The sequence below is a fragment of the Bombus vosnesenskii genome, unplaced genomic scaffold (assembly GCF_011952255.1).
Source record: "Bombus vosnesenskii isolate JDL3184/JDL3185 unplaced genomic scaffold, Bvos_JDL3184-5_v1.1 scf7180000013319, whole genome shotgun sequence".
NCBI lineage: Eukaryota > Metazoa > Arthropoda > Insecta > Hymenoptera > Apidae > Bombus > Bombus vosnesenskii.
Genome location: NW_022882964.1, coordinates 1,543,568 through 1,565,071, shown reverse-complemented (window position 1 = coordinate 1,565,071; position 21,504 = coordinate 1,543,568). Strand labels below are relative to the sequence as shown.

Here is a 21,504-nt window from a genome sequence, read left to right as displayed (position 1 = left end):
TGTTTTAATAGCAATACCCAAGTCTAATTTAGCAACCATCGTTATTATTATTGTCGATACAGTGTCAAACACAGAATCAGGCGCTTCAGGCGAAAGCGGTCAATTTTATACAACGAATTTTATTTTCGAATTTTCACACAATCAAGAAAGTACTCTAATTACAAATCAGAATGTCAAAGTTCAGTCGTGTTTGAGAGTCGAAGGATATCAATTTGCTGTAGATAGAGCGTGATACGAATATTTAAAAAGACTCTAAACAGTAGTGTCGTCTTAACGCATTGCTATCTCGAAAGGTTTTAAAAACTTCCTGTGATAAAACCGTATGTAAAGAGACATTTCGAAAGAAATAAAAATTATATAATTTAGTTAGAAAGTTAAAGTCTATTGTCCCTATCTCTTTGATTCAAGACTACAAATACAGCACAGATTGAATTTACATTTTTTTCATTTTGTAATTTCATTTAATATCACGTGATTTTGTTACGTTGTATTTGATGGAATCGATGTCTATTCGCAATTAAAGGCCAATATCACCTGATCGTGCTACTGTTATCGATGCAATTAAATAAATCGGTCAATGATTAGTAACTACAAATTGTAATTATGATTAATAATTTAAAAAAAATGTATTTTTTAATTATGTCATTATCAATGATAGTTTCTACTTAACCTTGTTCTCGATATATAGTACTTTCTGAGTTCTGTAAACCTGAGTACTTTGATAGGAGATGTCCAAAATGACATCCAAGTGATAAGATGATAATAAATATGAGCTTAATATAACGTATGAGTTGGAATAGTTGAAAATTCTTCGATAGGGCGTTTTCTTACGTGAGTGTAACAGATGTAGGTTATATTAATTTTCTAAACACATAATTAAATATTCTATTATAGGAAATATTATGAAATAATTAAATATCACATGTAAATTATATTAGTCAGCTAGTTTGACGATCTTTTAATAAACAATTTTTAAGTAAATTGTACTAGGAACTGTGGAAGTTCCGAATTTAAATTTACATATGTCATTTTTACTTGTGAACATACCTGAAATCCGTCGTATGCGGAATATTAGTTGAGGTAAGCATTCAAACGAGTGTGTACAGAATGCATTAGAGAATTGAGTTTTAAAAACTTTGAGTAGTACCAGGAATTATTGAAGAATAACAGATCAATGACAAAGCGCCTACGTACCTTGAAGTATAAGCTATAGTATTTCTGAACGTCTCCTGTGTAGGCAACCAGCTAACAAATTACAGAATATAAAGCTTGTTATGTCTCGTAAGCAAGATTAAATAATATATACTTTTATAGTATTACAAACTCCACTTATCGCTGGACATCCTGCATATGTATACACAAAAGTATAGGAGGAGCATCTCGCTTTTATTCTTCACAAGATATAATTGATGTTCCAAATAATTTTTATAGATTTTAGTTTTTTATTATTAAAATTGAATCTTTTTGCGTAATTTAAGAATTATGCATATTACGTAATATAATATTGAATATTATATTTATTTTTTTTAAATTTTGAGTTTAAAAATGATAAATAATTTATGAAAAAAGTAGCTACCAATTGTTTCCGTGGTGTAGTGGTTATCACATCCGCCTAACACGCGGAAGGTCCCCGGTTCGATCCCGGGCGGAAACATTTCTTTTTTTCTTCAATCAATATTTTCTATAGTAAGAGAATATATTTTAGATCACAATATTTTAGTCATAGACGTACGTCTATCATTTTAGCAGTCTATTCTTAAATATTTCTTAAATATTCTTTATAAACCTTGCAACAATACAAAATATAGAAACATTTTTTGGTACCTGTGTTAGGAATTCTTATATATCCATACCTGCAAATAAATTCCACTTGTTTGATACATATACAATAATGTATTTGTAAATGTGACATATCGTCATGTACCACATCCTCATTACTCGCAATGTTGTCGATTCAACCTAGAATAAGAGTGAGTGATCGTACTTAGTTTCATTTTTCTCCGCTAGGTGTGTCGTAATCTTATTCTGTGTAGTTGATAATATTGTAACTGATATAATAATGAATTAGATGTTACATAGATTTATTTAATATAATATTGTAGATTATAATTTTCTCCCGTCTAGGATTGTCTTCAATATGATATTTTGTAACATTAAGAAATAACTTTACTTAAGAATATCTCATTTACTCGCTGTAAGTATTAATTTAATATATTCCTTTTATCATAGATGTCGCTGATCGTTTAAAATATGTTAATTCGTAGTAACAAGTTCAGTAATACTGTTTCCATGGAACGCTATTGACTTAATTTCACTTTTTATAAGTTTGTATCAAATACTGCTACTGACTTAATAGCCAGTTGCTAAGCAGATTCAACTAGCTGTTCGTCATTCTTTACTGTGCATTTTGCCAAGTGGAATACTCTTCCTCCGTAAAAGGTATGTATCAATCATATAATTTACCGTGACATTTTAGTAAACCTTTTTTGATTGTTTCTTCTATAATTTACAAAATACATAAAGCGACATTGTGTAGTACAAGGAATACTAGAAGAAACTTTATCAACATAGTTGCACAATTATAACGTATTGTTATATGTATTCTACCTATCCACTTTATTTTTCATTTAACCTATCGAACCAAAGCGAACGAACCACGATTGCAATTGAAGTACAACAACATATTTACACATTCGAAACTGATAAATATATATGTGCGTAACAATTATAATTATTAGTTACAACGAGACAAATGCAAGATAATAAGAAATGGTCGATAAAAATGATTTTATGGAACAATTTTCTCAAGACTCGTTCACGAGTGCTGTCAAACGATTAGCTTCTTCGTCGATAAATTGGAACTAAAATGACAGGAAAAGGAATTCGCCGATACAGATTTATTAAAGATATCAGCGGACATATCGTAGAATTTTCGCGTTGCGCGTCGTAACAAAGCAAACGGACAAATTGTAGCCATCTTTGGAAACACGATCGTCGTGTCAATAACAATAAGACAATATCTTGTTCTTCCCGTATTACCGTGGAACGTGGCAACGTAATGACGTGTTGCGAATACGAGCCTATCGCGATAATAATATTCACGAAACAAGTCCCACAGGTGAAATGATCAAAGTTTGCCAGGCACGTCGTTGCTGGAGGCTGTCACCGTCAATTTCTAACTAATATGTCACGTGGAAACTACGGAATTGGCCGGAGGGCGTCTTTGATCTCGCAACAGCCCCCCGGAACCAGCGTGCTTGTCCACCTTCCGAAAACTCACCCTTCGAGTCGCACGCCACGTACGTGCCACGAGGGTCGCTAAATCCAATTTTATTGTTTGCACGCTCAGGAAAGCCGGAATTACTCGATTCCGACCGTGAAGCGTAAATCGTTCCGTCGACTCGATTTCGGCTAATTTAAGCGTGTCGTAATCATTAAAAAGATCCGAGAAGGAATATTCATTTTCTGCCTCGAGTGTTTGATTAATATTAAGTTTCTATGGAAGAGATTTCTCATGGGCGTGGTGTAATCTATGTCAGATTAGAACGTGGTGCGATCTATGTAAGATTAGAACGTTTATGGTCTTTGAAGAAGCATCCGATATTTTTGACTAGCGAAATAAAAATTATTGATATAATATCTAGAATGTAGATATATAGGTGGTAAAAATTCTATCGATTAAACAGTTTTTTTATCGATTAAACAGATATTTTTCATCGATTTGACGCTATTCTTTAACTAGTAGATCAGTTCTGCAATTTTAAGGAATTTCTTTATTTGTTTTCTGAGTCGAGTAATTTTTTTTTTTTTTTATTAGGTAATAATCTATAATTTTTTAAACTTTGTACCACAAATAACGATTCAAATGCTCCTCGAACAAGAAACAAGCTATTTAATTGAAAAATCGAAAACTATTCTTTTAACAAAAAAGTAACGCAACAACGATGAAAGAAAAATGAAAAAAGGATCAATTTTTTCCTAAATAGGAGTAAGAAAAGCTCGAAACGAGCTGGTACACGAATAGAAAAAAAAAAAGAAAAAAAAATAAAAGATAGCAGAAGGGCGAAAAATTGACTTGGCGATCCATGTTTGGCACGATCATAGATCATTCTATTGTATCAAAAGGGGGTGTGTGTACACATTATAACAGGGACATAATGGCGCACCAATGTGTACACACAACGGGGACAGCGGCGACACAGAATGTGCGGTGTTTGGTCTCCATTAATATCGGATCGACTGGATGGTTACTGCAGGCCATCTCTTGTATCTCTGCCGCTTTTTTTTTTATAGGGCCATATGTCTCGTGCGTGGATCGCGTCCCGTGGCGGGACGCTCATTTGTCAGCACGGAATCTGCCATTGTCGCGATTTGATGCCGGCAGTCAAAACATGCGTGCGATTTTCCCGCCATCTAACGTTGCTTTTAACGCGACAGATCGCAATTACGCGGTGTTGTTCATCGATAAAGACGAGCATAGTGTCTCGTTAAGTTGCAGGTTTCAACGAAACTCGATTAGCAGACTACGGATGTTTGTGCACTTAGATGAAATTCTAAGGTGCAAAATTACACGGAATACGCGTAATACGTAAAAATATGCTTCTTTATAATATTACTAGGAGAATTAAACAAATCACTGCTTGAATTTCAATATTTTCTAAACTTTAATTACGATTAGTTATAGATCCGAATAAAATAACGCTAGCAATTACAGGTACCATTTTCTGCTTCGCTCTATCACATTTTTAATCTGCGATATGACATAACTCACGGTATAATAATAGAATCAGAAAATTACTCTACGCGAGACATGCTACGTTCTATCGAAATTCGAAATTAAATGTCACCATTAAACGCGACAACAAATAATTCCACCGATATAGCGAATAAGTCAACCCTGAGAAAAATATCTCTCTGTTTCAAATCACTGATCGAATTTCAATATTTTCTAAAGTTTAATTACGAGAAACATTAGTTATAGATCGTTATAGAGACGGAGGAGATATTTCCAAATAAAATAACTTCAGCAATTACAGGTGCCATTTTCTGCTTCGCTCTATCACATTTTTAATCTGCGATATGACATAATACACGGTATAATAATAGAATCAGAAAATTACTCTACGCGAGACATGCTACATTCTATCGAAATTCGAAATTAAATGTCACCATTAAACGCGACAACAAATAATTCCACCGATATAGCGAAAAAGTCAATCTTGAGAAAAATAACTCTCTGTTTCAAAATACCTCAAAACCTGAAGAACAACAAGGAACTCTGTCTCGTCTAATCATTATGTATCTTTATTTACAATTAACGACGCGTCGAACGAACCGTACTCGTTAAATGTTAGTCAGTAAGCATAGCTCGCAGAAAGCTTAATCGAAAGAAAATCGAAAGAAAATTTCAGAAAAAGAAAGAACGCGAAATGTATCGACCAAAAGAAGCGGAACAGAAATTCGACCGTCGGAGAATACCTACGGTGGTTGAAAAGAAGGGAGATTGGCCACGTCGTATAATATCAATGGGCGATAGAGGTGGATGGCGATGATCGCATCGCATTAGCAACGGAGCGTTCTATGAGCGACTACCGTCGTGGCCACCGTCTATGTCCGCTTAGAACCCCACAGCGTATATATTATACGCTGGAAGTGTCACCCTAGCTGCTGTGTCTCGGTGTAAAATAAACGATACCTAATTATACGCGTCCCGTCCGCGTGAAAGCCGAACCCGGAGCAAGTGCGTACGAAGGTGGCCTCCTGCTTAATGGGATTACGAAATTACAATTTAGATTGATTGTCCGTGCGCGACTGCCTCTGTACAAGCGGCAACTTGCTATATACCGTGCATTTAAGAGGCAGGATAAAGTCAATAGCGTGAAAGACGCATTTCTCGGGAAACTGATTCCTCATGGAATTAGTACTTGATTGGAAGCAGAAGTTCTGTGATCTTTGCGCTTTAAGAGGCAAGAAATCAGTTGTTTCAGACGAACTTTCTGTTTATTATTCTTTCATGTAATATTCCTTTGTGAGTATCCTCTTCGTTGAATATTTTTCTTATTAAACGTTTTTTTTTTTTTTGTGAAGATATAAGTTAAGAATCTATCGAACAGTGATACTGAAAATCATCTGTGTTTCACTGTTCCGTAATTCGTACGAGATATAGTTCGTAGTTGACGCTTAAGGTATAGTTTGTTGTATTATATTATTTATATTACGTCGAGAATTTTCTTAAGCGCAATCAAACAGAGTATAAATATTTTTAACATAGGGAACACTACTACTATCGAGAATCACGATATTCGTGTTAATTTCATATTTCTAGTAAAAGTGCAGAAAAGTGAATTTACGATTTTAATCGAACAAATCGTAATGTTCACGATACAACGTTGCATTAATTTCACGAAATTTCTAAATACCTTAATAGGCGTAATATCTTGTACGAAACATGCTTAAATTAAAACCTGTAATTAATCGTATGCTAATTTCTCGCGACGTCAAACAAAAGCTGGTGAACTCGTGCCTCGAAGCTTGAAAATTTCGTCTCCGGTGATCTAGGCTTCGTAATTTTCCCGGTAATCCAGACAGGCGCAATTTCAGGCAACGATAAATTTTTGTTATTCACCGCGATCGTTTCCGATGTTGTCAATTCCATTTAAAAATCTCGCCGGTTTCGACATCTGGATGCGCCCCGTAATATATAGAGGTGTCTGCGTTGCGGATATCGTATTTTTTTTTTTTTTTTCCACCAGGCTTCGCCTGCTGCCAAGAGGGTGGCTCGCAGTGGGTGTGCCTGGCGATGATTAATTAGCGTTTGATGAATATGTATGAGAGAAAGGCAACCAACTCCGCTAACACGTACACACAGCCAGCATCCCCTGTGTTACAATAACGCGGCCAACCCCCTTCGCATAGCTCGTTTCAAGCCTGTGATAGCTCTTTCTCTCTCTTTCTCTATTTTCCTCTCTCTCTCTCTCTTTTTTCTCTCTCTTTCTCTCGTTTTCTCTATGCTTCACCTCTACGGATTCTGCGACTCTTCCGTGAGCTGTATAACAATGCGTTTTCGGGTAAAAATTTTTGTTACGGAACGAACGTCGACCCACGGCCATCCATTATGATTTACGCGGGCCTCGTGCATACGCAGGTTTACATTTACCGGCGAATTTCGTTAAAATATACCGAGCAATGGCAAACGCGTCAAGTGTACCGATGGCTGGAATCTTGGGATCTAGCTTTGATATTGATGGATTAGTAGCAAATGTAGGAAGAAGTAGCGCAGTTGAATTTAACGTACGTGTATGGTGACCTGTTAGCATATTCACTGATATTGACACGTATGACCGGTACCGCGTGATAATAAAAGTGGAAATTTATTTAAAAAATTAAACGCCCGGCATAATGTCGTACTATGGAATAATACACGTACAAATTACATCTCGTTGTGCGTTTAAATACAGACGAAAGATCGGTAGTTCTAACGTTGATCATAGTTCCAAATATTCTAAAATAATAGTCTATAAAATAAAACATTCCATTTCCAGTGTCTCTCGCAAATAAATCCAAAGAAGATAGAATAAAACTAAGGGTAGTTGTAAAATTTCTTAAAAAATCCAATCTCCATTTGCCTTCGAAATTAAATCCAACAGAAAATAAAACAAAATGTACCATAATCGGAAAAATCGCGTTTCTATTATTTCTCAAAACTAAATTCAGAGAAGATAGAACGGTATCGAGCATAACTGAGAACTGTCTAAAAATATTCATTTCCGATATTCTGGAAAACTAAATCCAAAAAAGAGGAGAGGAAAAAGGTTCGGTTAAAATAACGCGGAACCATGCTGTCCTCGTGGTATCGAACGCGTGACACATCGACTTTCCATGCTGTGCGTCCGATTGGAGGTATCGGGACGCGTTCTACACCGATATCCATCAGTATCGCATAAACTGGCTGGTTGTATCGCAGCAAAATATCACCTATGGTGCTGCGAGCAGGGCGCGAGGGGTTTAGATTTCGGCGAAACGCGAGGCTGAAAGGCCGACGGTGAGCGAGATCGCGCGCGCGCGCGCGCGCGCGGATTGTTCGCACTGCGAAGAGAACAATGCAAACAATGGCGGGGCCGAAGCGCTGTGGTGAGACCCGGCTTACGCGGTGAATACAATTACATTATGAACTCGATTACCATTTAAATGGAAACAAACGTGAAATGCTAAAATACACCGACGACTCTCCGCCTCTGCCAACCAACCAGAGCCGTGCCTCTCGGCGCAACGCGCGCGAAAATGTGCAACCGCCTCTCGAGTGCTCGATCATCGGTATGCAAATAGCGTGCACGGGCATACACACGTGTGTGCACAGCGTTTCGTCGGGAAAATATTTCGTGCGAAGGGATTGCATCGGGGAAAGATCATTTTTGTTGCTAGATTGCTTCGTTCCGTTTGCCTTTCGTCGGTTCGTGCTTTGGTGATTAAGTAAAGAGCACTGATATTTTTCGCTTGGCTGAATATTTTTCTCTTTGATCGACGACTTAGAAAGAGAGATGGAATTAACGGGTTATAATTTGGAAATTAGAAATTATCGTACGGAACGTGGCGGAGAGAGAATTATTCGTTTTCGTATAGTTAATCCTTTCGTGTCGGATGTTGGATATAGCCAACATCCTACTCTAACGTCTTATTAATTAACGATAACGTGTATTTTTCAGTGAAATTGATCTCGAGTTTTCAACTCGTTCCGTTTATATGTTATGTGTTATCGATAGGAGCAGTTTTGCAATTATTTCAACATTTTTCACGTTTATTTGAGCGCATCTCGTTTTCTCTCTTAATATTTTGTACGGTTGATAGCAATACCTTGACGATATTTTTAACTAAATTAGATTTCTTGGTATATTTAATTAGATTAAATATTTTTATAGATCAAATTTTATTGTTTCGTTCTACTCCATTCCACTATAAAATGAATTCTTCGCTTGATGAGAAGGATATGTAGCTTACAGGGTAAAGTATCCTAATAAGTGATATGAATTATAATATCCTTCTAACAATAGTACCTACAATTATAGAAACTAAATATGTAGAGATTTGCTCCACCCTCTATAATATTTTAATAAGTACATTAATTTGAATATTTTGTATATTTTCGTATATTACGTGCTCTCCGTACATTTATATTCCTCACAATTGCGTATAGTTCAGTCAATAGAGCTATTCGGGTGAATTTTATCCGATATAACGGGCTTCTTTTACACAAATCGCTGTTAAATATCACAGGAAATGGAAAATTAAAAGGTATATTCTGACAGGGAGCTTCTAGTACCTTCAGCACGTAATTTTTCACAAACGTAACATCGACTGTTCCTATGGAAAAGACAATTTCAAGAGCGCGCTTGTCACTCGATTTTTAACACTCGTTTTCTCGGTAACTGTAGCACTGAGAAAGATGATTTTTTTTTTTTTTTAATTCGATGTACCGTGGAAGACTAGGCATGATTTTTGTACCACGACATATTCTTTGCGAAGTACGTATGAACCAAACTTTACCTAGTCTTGGTCCTTTTAAAGGAACGTGTGGTTCTTCATCGTCTGTGTTCTTATTCTTCATCGACGTAATTGTTTATTGTTCTCGTTTGCGATGGTCACATCGTGTTCAGGGACTGCTTCGACGATCTTTCAAAACGAACAAAAAGTATACGTAACTTTTTTTACAAAGATGCGTTTTCAGAGGAGATATTTTAAGAAACGCGTTAAAGAACCGATCAGCTTTGCCATATCGAATTTCCACGAACGTATAACCTTTTCGAGTGGCGCAAATATTCATTTTCATTTTCTACTATATCCGGCACCGGTTTATGTTAAAAACGTTCTCGTTAAATCAGATCAAACACATCCCAACAGCTCTATTTGACTGGACCAATAAACGTCCGCAGTATACTCATACGAAATTCGTCGTCCACGCGTTTAGCTACTCTCTGCGCGTGTCGATGGCCGTGGAACGAAAAAAGAGTTCCGTTTAACGTGTCCCATCAGCACCCCAATTCTAATTATTATACACTTAATTTCCTAATGAACCGTATCGAACGGCAGGCTCGATGGAACGGCGCATTCGTGCACTGATTTCACGGGCCACCTGTCGCACTGCTGTCCTACCCACCCCATTGGTTTCGTCGAATTGGACACGCAGGGTGTAAGACATTATTCTACGCGAAGGGTCACGGGGGCTCGATGAAGACACGAGTATTATTTCTCAGACTGTATTTTCCTACGAAAGTTTTTCCTACGATAAAAAGTGTTTCTATCTTGCGATGTGCGATCGACTGAGAAAAATATTGAAAAAAGTATCCGCGTAATAAATGCTTTTTGACGTGAATGTACGGCGATCACAAGAAACATTTGTATAATACAAGCTGTGCAAGAAACGTTATTTTCAAGGAAATGTCTGTTTATTAGGTTCTACGTTTCAATTTCATATCATTATATTTTACTAATTATATGAAAGTATGTAGGTACTATTAAATGACACGAAACTTAATATATTTGAATCGAATTAATTTGTATATAAATGGTATAATAAATATAATGGCGTATAAATAATTCTCGTAATAATGTACTTTACCTTGAATACGTTTGCTGCAACGCTTAATTAAATCGAATTTGCTGAAAAACTGTTTTTAAGTTTTCTCCATTTTTATATTAGTGATATATAAATTTATAGTAATGTTTTAAAACAAAAGAGAAACTGAATATTTTAAAATGAAAATTAATATTAATTTCTACGTTATCTTTATATCGTCTCATTTTCTACAGTCAATTATAAATTTATTATTACAAATAACATATTACAAATAACAAATATGTACACTTTTTTGATTTTAATAATCGACGATTAAAATTTTATGAATATCAATGTTCTATCAAAACTTGATATTGTGTTTATGTCAAAAAAGGAATCTTCACAGGGCATAGTGATACAGCACAAGTAACATTACCTGGTATTCAGTGACCCTATGTAGAATGTTCCTTTCTCTAGAATTCATGAAAGGACGAAAACCAGGGGCGTGTCGCTTGTACTTTGCTGTTTGGACATTTTCGAACAAAGCTGTATCAATATTTCTTTCGTTTCTGCGGTCGTATGGCGTGAGATCTATACATTCTTTGCACCCTTCAAATATCGTGTGCAACGTTTTCAACGTTTGTTGTGGCTAGCCAGAGGCTTTACACGTTCAAGCTGTTTATTTCGATCCATATTGTCATTATAATACATAAATTAAACAATGAATTTTCAGTCTGTACGTGTTTGACGAAATTCTGAAACCTCGTTTTAACTCCTGAAATTTGAAATTAGTAATCGTAAATTATTTCCCAAGAATAACGATATTCTCAGCGAACTTCTCCCTAATTTCTATACTCTCTATAAACGTTTCTTCTGAATCTTATAGAAACGCTATCTCAAGCTCGGTCGTACATTCTAAACGCGTCATTTAAATAACAGAAAGCCACATAAAACGAGACCAATATTTTACAATCAGTAGAATCGTTAAACTGCGGAAACGCATCGCACCTTCGGTGTATGACCGAGTTTCATAGCGTTCTTTCAGGTTTCGCTTGAAATCCTAATCCCATAATATCCTCGAACCGATATATCGTCGTCGGTAATGGAATCGTGCATTCAAATGGACATCGTTTCCCAGCGAGTGTAGGAGGCAGGTCGCGGAGAGAGCAATGCCGTGGATGATATTGCCAATATTTGGTTTGATTCTGGTGCGAATGTGCAGGGTGTATGCCAAGGGGGTGCTCGCACCCCCTTAAGCGCGAGCACGGGGGTCGGAGGGTCGGTATATGTTAGACGCGCGCCGATTACCATTTGAATGTTTCTACCCCTGGTCAGCCTTTGTCAACCCTCCTGACAGTGACCGCACCTATCTATCTAGAAGGGATCCATTCTCCCTTTTCTTTCTTCTTTCCACCGCCGTATGTTCGCTGCTAGCTCTTCCATATCGAAGGACAGGCGACTTTAACAACCTTCGAGTCTTTTTCTTCTGTCGCATTGTTGTTGCTCGCCTGACTTTTTATTGTGACGCGTTCCGTTAGCTCGACTCGAAAAGAAAGAAGTAATACTTATGAAGCGAGGCATTGGCAATATATGTTTTTCGCTTAGACGTTTGTTCGTATCATTTATCGAGCTATTTATTGGTAGAGTACGCTAAAGAATGATAAAAGAATGAATAACGTGTAGATATAACGGAAGACTTTGTAACTTATTTCAGCTTCCTTCAAATTCGTTTGGTCTTTTCCTCGATATCCAATTCTTAATCGTTTCCCAAACCAATCCACATCAGCTAATAACGTTTCTCGTTTTAGTTAATTTAAATTTTATGGTACGATCGAATCTATGTCGAAACTGAACGAATCGATGTTAAAGAACTAAATAATCCACATCCACAAGTCTATTTATTATAAAAATGACGATATAAATGATCTTAAATTCCAAGATCAATTTTATGAGGTAACATTTGTCACTGCCGAGGCTTTTTCTCGACATATGAAGTCGTGTTTTCGACTTGTGGAGCAACGTGACTTTTAACCTCTGCTCAATTAACACTAGACTGATAATCATCGTCACCCTTCGAATCACAGGTTCAACAATTTAAGTTTCTTCCATTTAAACGGTAGCTTGTTATCTGGTCACTCGCCGTTACCGGAGATCAGATCGTCGGAACAATTATCTCGTAAAACGGTTGGCAAGGGGTTTGCCGTTCGTATTCACGGATAGGTCTGTGATTCGCGATCGTTGTTGATTCAGTGCGTTGAACATCGCACGTGCGCCGATGTAGACGTACGTAAAGCTCCCGCAACCCGAACTTCAGCACGCGCCGCGATTATGCGATTACGCGATTACGTGTGTCGGTTTCTGTACCCTAGCTGGCCCATCCAAGAAGAGGTCCACGAACGATACCCTACGTGTCATCGATGACACGGAACATTTTTTTTCTCTGCCTACGTCCAAATAAAGGAGAAAATGTTTCAAGTTCGATTTTGTCGTTTTAAGTTGGAAATTTCGCGTCGTTCTCTTTTTTACACGACGAATGGGCTTCGAATTGTTACGAATTTATGGAAAATTTAAAGGTGCAAAATTGCATCTTAATATATAGAAAGTGTGTGCAGAAACATATAAAATAATCTAAAATATAGAATTTATTAGATTATTTGGTTCAAGTTAATTCATAAAAATATGTGAAGTTAATGACGATTTATAGAATACACTGTCATGTTCTACAGGAAGCTTCGATTAACTCTGTCGTGGGAAATTTTTAATCCCTCGAACTTTCATGCCTCGATCTTACTCGTATTTTAAGAATCAAAGAAACTTTAAAACGAGATTGAAACAAAAAATCATCACTTTCCGTCTTCTTCTTCAAATTCATTCTTTCTCTAAAAAGTACTTGTATTTTCAAGTATCGTATCAAAATATAATTCCTTCATTGGCAATAAATATCAAGTAAATTCTTTTTTTTTTATTTAATATTTCACATTCACAATTTGTCCAATTTTGGTAGAATTTTTTAGCTGTTTGTTATCATGTGGGTGGCTACCCCCAGCGGGGTACCATCTTCGTGTTTGTTAGGTTATATCCTTTATGATCAAGTAAATTCTACACACATTTTCAGATTGATTTCAAAGACCAACAGAGATGATTACGACATTCGCGTTTCGTTACAGTCCTAACGAAATCTCAAATATTTTCATGACTCAGTACAAGTAGAAGCTACAGGTCGCTAGCTCTGATATTAAATGCTATATCGTACGAATGATAGGGTATTATTGTACGCAAGAAATGTCGTCGAATTTTAAAGTAACGCGATAAATCACGAAGAACGTCGGAACACAATGTACCACATCTTTCGCGCATAGTTGGCGAACATTTAAAATCGCATAACGCGTCCACGCGCATTGCCTGCGTACCAGCAAGAATTAAGGGAGGTAGGAGTGATACGTAGCGGCACGAGCCGACACGTGACTGTGCCGCTTTATACAAACAGCATTATGCACGCTCGTGCTAACATAAATTACTGTGGGTTTAATATCGGACGTCGACGTTGGCCATAGCCGACCACCTCCTGAGCAAAACACGTTAAATGCGGCCAACCGAGCCCGCTCCTCTGTCATGAAACGAACTTCCTTTGATTCTTGCTGATCGCAGGTGTCAGCAGGTTTACCGGTAATCGAGTTTTATATATTGACAAATAATTTTTGTATTTTTGTAAATTCGTTTTTACGGTGTAAAATGTTCTTTCGCCGATTCACGAGAGTAATCGAACGTTCGTTATAGAAAATCGTATGGGTATCTTGTGCATTTTGCTAAACTTTAGATCGTAATACGCGAAATGTACGATCTTTTGCATTAGGTAATTTTTTCAAATTCTCGTTAGATTTTAATTGACGAATGATTTTAATTTCCAAAGGTAAACTCTCTTCTATCCTAAAACTTAGATAAAAACGTTCAACCGTTTTCGGAATTATTTCATCTGCTTTCCTTTCGACCCATCAGACTCAAGGATCAACATCCGGTTTCGATTTTCTATTTCGAGAGATCAAAACGCGTCCGCCACCGAACGCATCAGTCACCCTCGAAACATTTACTCGGAGGAATTTCGATTCTGATCCCGATTCATTGATAAACGAAAGGCTTTAATACATGCAGGCGGTCTGCATTCCGTCATTCTCCGCGGGGTGTCCACTTATCGAGACCGTTTCATTCCCTCTTTTCGTTCATTCTCGCCTTTACAGTCGCTCAGGCTGCTTTCCAAGGGCATCTCGTAAGGCTCCCTAAAGTCGCTTACAAGCGCTTTCACGTTTAGAAGTCGTGAAAGAGCTTATTGTGAAATTTAACCGAGATTTTCCCCGAATGCTGCCATTCATATACGACCGCCTTTCTGTCTTCGTTTACATTCAACCAGTCAGCTGTTTGTACCGTGCACGATGCACTGATTATTTAAATTCTTTGTTCCGTTCGCTCAAAGTACGTGACATTTTTAATTAAATAATTACAGCGATTCACAAAAATATTTGAACGCTCGTACGAGTATGTTAAGTGTTATAGGATGTATCGCGAAAATTTCATTAACAACATGATCGGATTATCGTTATCGTATTGACGAGGTTTAACCCCTTAACCTACGATTTACGTTCGAGAATGCCCGTAATATTTACTTTTGGCCCGATCATCGTACTACGAGTCATGCTCGTAATATTTACGTTTGACGCGATTATATACTGCGGGTCATGCTCGTAATATTTACGTTTGGCCCGATCATCTACTACGAACTATGCCCGTAGTTGTAGGTTATGGGGTTAAAGGAAATTTCAAGATATACGCAGAAATTAGAAAATATTTAGCACACCTGTATATGTACCTCGCAGTGATCGTAAAAATATTTAAATAGTCGGTCACCCGTTATATTAACGAGCCTTGTTATTCACTGAAATCATCCCTAACATTTATTACACGCCTAAAATGTAAATATTTGTAACGTATAAAAGATGACGATTCATAATTAAATAACTTGGAAATTTGGAAATGTAATAATTCAAATGATCGGTAATTTGGGAACTAGGAAATTTTAGTATCTCGTTTTACGCCAAACTTATCGAACACATTTCCAACGAAACGTTTTCTCAATGTACGTAATTGCGATTCCCGCGTCCTACAGCATAGTTCACGCTAATCGCACGAAATTTTATTTTTATTAATTTTATAATATAGCGAAACATAAAGCAAGTAAACGTTTATTTTATATATCGTGTTGCTACGCTTGTATCGCATTTTACTACAAACTTAGGAACGTTTATAGTTACAGGTGGTGTTAGAATGGCGGAAGTGAGTTACATTAGAAACCCTTATCCTGTGCCGGATGTAGTACGCGAAGGAGTGTGGCTACGACGACCTGTACTAGGTAATAAAGTTTCACCCAAGGACAGAGACTGGAGTGCAAAGTTAAAAGCGCACGAACGTCTCTTTGCTCATCATACGCTAAACAGTATACGGAAAGATAATAGGCTTCTGAGATCACAGGTAAAACTACACGCGTTAACCTAAAACCTTCCTTGTTATTTTTTTATCTCACCATCTAGTACAATCGAATCTCGTTTTTTATTTTTTTATTATGACAGTACTTGCGTGACACATGTCTAAGTATTCGTGTCATTTTAATTATACAGGGTGGTTGGTAACTGGTGGTACAAGCGGAAAGGGGGTGATTCTACGCGAAAAAAAGTCGAAAATATAGAATAAAAATTTTTTATTAATTTCTTTTTTTAATTTTTCCATCAGGACAACGATCTACAGTGAGATCAGTTATAACAAGACGCGAAAAGTGCACGCGTACCGAACGAAAATTCGAAGTCGATTTTCTCGAAAACAAAGCCTCGAACGAAAAATTTTTATTCTATATTTTCGGCTTCTTTTTTCGCGTAGAATCATCCCCTTTCCGCTTTTACCACCAGTTACCAACCACCCTGTGTACACGCGTAGATATTAACTTTGCCAATGTATCGTAAGTTCCATGCAATTTATTTCCATATTTTTACGAGCTATATATTCTTGAGAAAGTTTCTATAATATGTTTTTTATTATCAATTTATAATTAAATATATCTTAATATACACTTTGAAATTTAATTTATTTCTAGGTGTATCTTTATGTAATCTTTTCTTGTATGATAAACACGAAACAGCAAAATATTGCAAAGTTTTTCGTATTTGATAAAAGTTAAATTTGTTAAAAATCGTCCGCTATTATCACAATTCACAACAATTTCTTCCAATCTTTCTTCCATTTGTATGTTCATGTTATCGCGCATAGTACAGAAAAATAGTTACAACTTTGTTTTTACAAACTACAAAATTACGTTTTTCACTAATCTGTACGAACGTGTTAGGTACCAAACGATGCTCTGGATCTGGCGCTTACAACCGTGTACATTCACAGCAAAGATACGTTGGTGCCCAAGAGCTACGTCCTAGTGCAACCAGAAACTTTAGGAAAGAGAACCTGGCGTGTTTTAAAAAATCAAATCGAGGTAAAACACAACGCTCCTTGTAATTTATTCTATATTTTTATAAAATCTTTTATCCGTAAGGTAAGAATCTTTTAAACCGTTAACGATGACATCTTTCTCAATCAAAAAATATATAATAATTTAGACGTTCGTGTTTATTTTCAATTAATCAAGGTTTCCAAGACACCGGATATTCCAGTAACGGAAGATCCCGTTTCGTTGCTTGTGGAAAAAGCAGAATGTTATCGTGGTCCGGTGCCAGAGAGACGAGTCCATCCGAGTAGCGTGAAATTAAATATCTCCGGACCTCACTCGGTTCAATCTAATCCCGGATACAGTCGCAAAATCGACGGAACTTTTTACAGTATTTAAACAGTATTTAAACACGGATCTGTACGGTGTTTGAGATGGAAACCCGACAGACAAATCTGTGCTAACAATCGTATTTGAGGAAATTAAATCAACGATTTTATGATTATCATCGGCACTGTCGATCGTTTCTATATATGTTTATGAATACGTATCATTTTGCCGTAATATCGCCGATAAATCTATACGGTTCGTGTGCGATTAGTAGAGTACTTCGTTTCATACTTTGTTTTGTATATCTTCTCAATTATAGTGACATTTCGAAGAAAAATTGCCACGCAACGTAATATCTAGATTGTTATACAATGCCAATTATTTTATATACGTATGTTTCGTTAAATGTAACGGTGCAATAAAAATTACAGATTCTACGTAGAAAAGTGGGCGATTTCAGTAAATTGGAAAATATTCGTATTGGAAACAAGGGTGCGGTATAATTAATAGAAATAGTAGCAAATGTTTAGAAACCGAAACGGAATTTTACAACAGTTAGAGAAATTTAGTATATAAGAAAATTATTTATTAACATATGGCATGCAATGGAAGCTCTATCAACGGCGAACATCATATCAGGGAAACAGAAAAAAACATCCCAAAAATCTCGAGCCAACCGAAATCATCGCGATAACTGCCATTTACTTAAGACACCCCCGAGGCCGATGGTATCGGACCCGAACAATGTTGACAAATTTGTTTCGTAGATATCTCACGGCGTCGTGATGCGGTATCTTTGGAATCTTGGCAGCGATCTGCCGCGTGCAGCATCGGTTTCGCCCCTTTGGACATCGCTGTGACAAGAAGCGAAAGCGTGAGTCAGTGCACGGTGCGTTCTCACTGTCGACCAACCGAAGGGACAGAATGTCCCATTACCCGGGTAATCCTTGTTTGTAATAAACCAGCACCCTGCTGCCAGGGGGTGGCAGCCACCCTCGCCGCATAACGTCGCGGAGGTGGAGTCATCTCCGCACGCATATGCTCCTCATGGAATATCATTTATGTTTCGCCCCGTGCAGGCGTCTATCTTGCCCCCGCGTTTGACCCGTTCAACCCCTCTGACACCCTCTTCCAGCAGAAACTACCCTCTACGTCCTTATACATACGCCTAATCCGGCCATGATTGTCGTGGCGACCGCCTCGTCACGAAAACTCCTCCTCGACTCGTGCACCCGTTTTCTCTTCTTTTTTCTGTTTTATTTGGTCTGCCACCATCGGCTCGACCCCGTTATCTTTTTAACGACATTGGTAGGTGAGTCGAAGGGAAACGGGCCGCGAGATTATTGTTTCGCTACTATGGCGAGAGATTTTCGAGGGTTTCGACGGCTGGAATTGGTGAATTGTGAGGTTCTCGAATGGGGTAGAGAGATCTACAGATTTAAGGACGGGGCTGGTTGAATAGCAACACGATTTGTAATTGTTCAAATTCTGTTGTATCGTGAAATAAAATAAAAATGCAAGTTTATAGGTAGTTGGAAAATTCACAAAGTTTCGTTGCGTTAATCGACGTTAAGATCATGTAAGGTGTAAGACGCAGGATGAAACGAAGAAGATAAAAGCTAAAATATTCGTAAAGTTTGTCACAAGACATATTTTTCACCATAGATATTATTCGTATAAACGGTTGAAATTCAATACACTTGTAAGTACTTATAAAAAGAATCTTATAAATTTTACGAGAGAAATTCGTAAAGTTGTATAAAGGTAAGTATTCATAAATATTTTCCTATTGAGTAAGCGTAACCTACACCCTCGAGTAAACATTATTCGTCCACGACGAATCAAATAACTCCCCCTGTAGATTACATCACGTCGAATGCCTATCGACGTGGATTCTTTTTCTTTCTCGATTAGGGGGCGTACAGAAAGTGACAAGAATAAGGGTGGAGCGATCTCAGGCCGTGATGGGTAACGAGCGAGGTAACCAGCCAATTACTTGGCTGAGCGATTTTATTTGTATTTAATTCTTATTTAATTTACTTTTTACGGTTGCCTTCGTCAGAGCCTCCGTTAACGAAATGGAAGATTCGTACGCCGTTGCAAATTCGCAAAATCATACCGTGGTGCATCGAACGCAATTAATTTAAACGAGGGTAGTAAACTGACTTCTGTTTAACAAACACCTCGGAAACGATCGTTAAAGGTTTGGTTGATGGTGATTCGATGAGTTTGATTGGAAAACCTAATCAACAATAAACTCGTATATTTATATTTATACAAGGTGACTTGAAAATAGCAATGGAAGCAGAATATTTGTACCACTTCTTACCACTTTGTTAGATGTAGTTTTTAAATTCCATTCCAGATTTTAACTTATCCTTTTTGACTTATCCTGACATTGAAAGCGATAACAGGAAACACTTGTTTAAAGTACAAATATGCAACGATGAATATATAAAATTAGATTTGTAATAATATTTAACGAGATTTTAATACAAGGACATATGTAACTTTTAAGCTATAGAGTATTAATTGTAAATTTGAAAGATCGTGGTTATTGAACGTGTTCGACGAATAAATGGTAACAGAAACAATGATCGATTTGCTATCTTCCCAATTCCTGCTCGCATACGTTTACTCGAAAGGAAATTCCGCGTAAAAGTCGCAGCAAAGTCTCATTGATCCCTCCGGGATGAAGTTGTTATTCCAGTGAACTTGTTACGTTATATTTATCAGCGCGGTGCACACTGCCACCACCCGTCGAGCTTTATCGTTCCTTTCGGTCCCATTTTTGCTCCCTCGACTTTATTCACCTACGTACTGTCAAGACAAAGCCGCAAACGACGTTATAAAGGACAGCCAGAAATAGGCTGTATTAAACGAATGATGCGAGTGATTTTTCTTGACGTTTAGCATTCCAGAAACGAAATATGCACCTGCACGGAAAGAAATAATGGCATGCTATTTACGTACAGGTAGTTTAGGCATATAGTCTTAGCTTTAATCCTCAGAATCATCGGTTACTAACTGTTACTAAATTTCTTGAACATTTATTTATTATATACCGCGTGTGAAGAGATTATGAAAATAGAAGTTCGTTTTGGAAACGAAAAATTAGAAATTTCTTAAGAGAAAAAGAAAATTGTATCTGTTTCATTCGTTTCGTACACGTAGAAATTGAGTTAGATTTAAATTTTAAACGTAGGAATTAGATTAAACCGGATATGAATTTTACCAAATTTCAGATATAAAATTTACATTAGACTGTGCGTAAATTTCTTATAAATTCTATGAATTATAATTGCAACAATTTTGCTCATAATTAGAACGAGCTGCGTTTCAGGAGATATAGAATCGTAAAAATTTAATTGAGTTTGGTCGTTTCTGTTCGTAAGAACAAATACAAAAGGAGCTCGGAAGGTACGTGGTTAATCAAATAGTAGAAGCTCCGTGGTTGGAAATTTACCCTCTATTCCAGTCGATCTGGTTTCTCAGTCCCTTTAATGTAGAGAGAAAGCCACCCTCTTTGTAGGAGGTCAGATCTATATGAGTGGTAGCTTATGAAGCTTATTTTTTAATTTCTGTTCAATATGTTGCCGTGCCACTCGAGTGTTTGTCCAACGTTTTAAAGTTATTTCAAGACAACTTGCCACCAACATCCCACCCGTGGGGGTTTCAGCTGCAATTGTCTTTTCTATTAGAATAGGGGAAGCGAAATCACGGTCGTGCGATCGCTGATTCTGTGAGAACGCTCGATCCTTTCGTTTCCTTTATTATTCAAATAAACAAGGCTCGCTTCATTTTTATTTTTAAAATGTACGTAATCCGAGATTTTTTATAACGCGAGCTTCAAAAACGAAACTAATCGAGTCCACTTTTCGCAGATCTCTTAATTTCATTATTCGGGTACCTATCCAGTACAAGTATTTCAAAAAACGACTGATTTATCTTCATACATTTATTTGTCATAAGGAGATTACACAAATGATCGGAAATTCCAAAGTATGCGACGTCATCACCTTTTTCTGCGTTCCGATTTACAAAGTCGATCAGCGTGACTTCTTAGCGACTCGTAGAATCTCTTTGAAGATATAAAGTTACAATGGTTTTAAACGTAGAACGTCAAGCAGCGTCGATACATCGAATG

The 21,504-nt window shown here is 37.0% G+C and overlaps 1 protein-coding gene and 1 non-coding gene across 2 annotated transcripts; both read left to right on the top strand.

The window, feature by feature from the left end:
- The first annotated feature begins 1,581 nt into the window (after window positions 1-1,581).
- On the top strand, window positions 1,582-1,654 carry Trnav-aac. Its single transcript has one exon. It is a non-coding gene; the product is annotated as a tRNA-Val (tRNA).
- Window positions 1,655-2,215: 561 nt separating this feature from the next.
- LOC117235748 (protein C1orf194) lies at window positions 2,216-17,792 on the top strand. The gene is made up of 4 exons (XM_033498067.1): window positions 2,216-2,439; window positions 15,849-16,069; window positions 16,935-17,075; window positions 17,229-17,792. The coding sequence occupies exons 2-4, from the start codon at window positions 15,866-15,868 to the stop codon at window positions 17,424-17,426; spliced, it is 543 nt and encodes a 180-aa protein (XP_033353958.1). The 5' UTR covers window positions 2,216-2,439; window positions 15,849-15,865; the 3' UTR covers window positions 17,427-17,792.
- The last annotated feature ends 3,712 nt before the right edge of the window (window positions 17,793-21,504 follow it).

Excerpts from the sequence above, each read along its gene's own strand:
- LOC117235748 (XM_033498067.1), top strand. The coding sequence starts at position 15,866 with ATGGCGGAAGTGAGTTACATTAGAAACCCTTATCCTGTGCCGGATGTA. Across the intron at positions 16,070-16,934 it reads ATAGGCTTCTGAGATCACAG|GTACCAAACGATGCTCTGGA; the intron begins GTAAAACTACAC and ends CGAACGTGTTAG. Across the intron at positions 17,076-17,228 it reads TTTTAAAAAATCAAATCGAG|GTTTCCAAGACACCGGATAT; the intron begins GTAAAACACAAC and ends CAATTAATCAAG.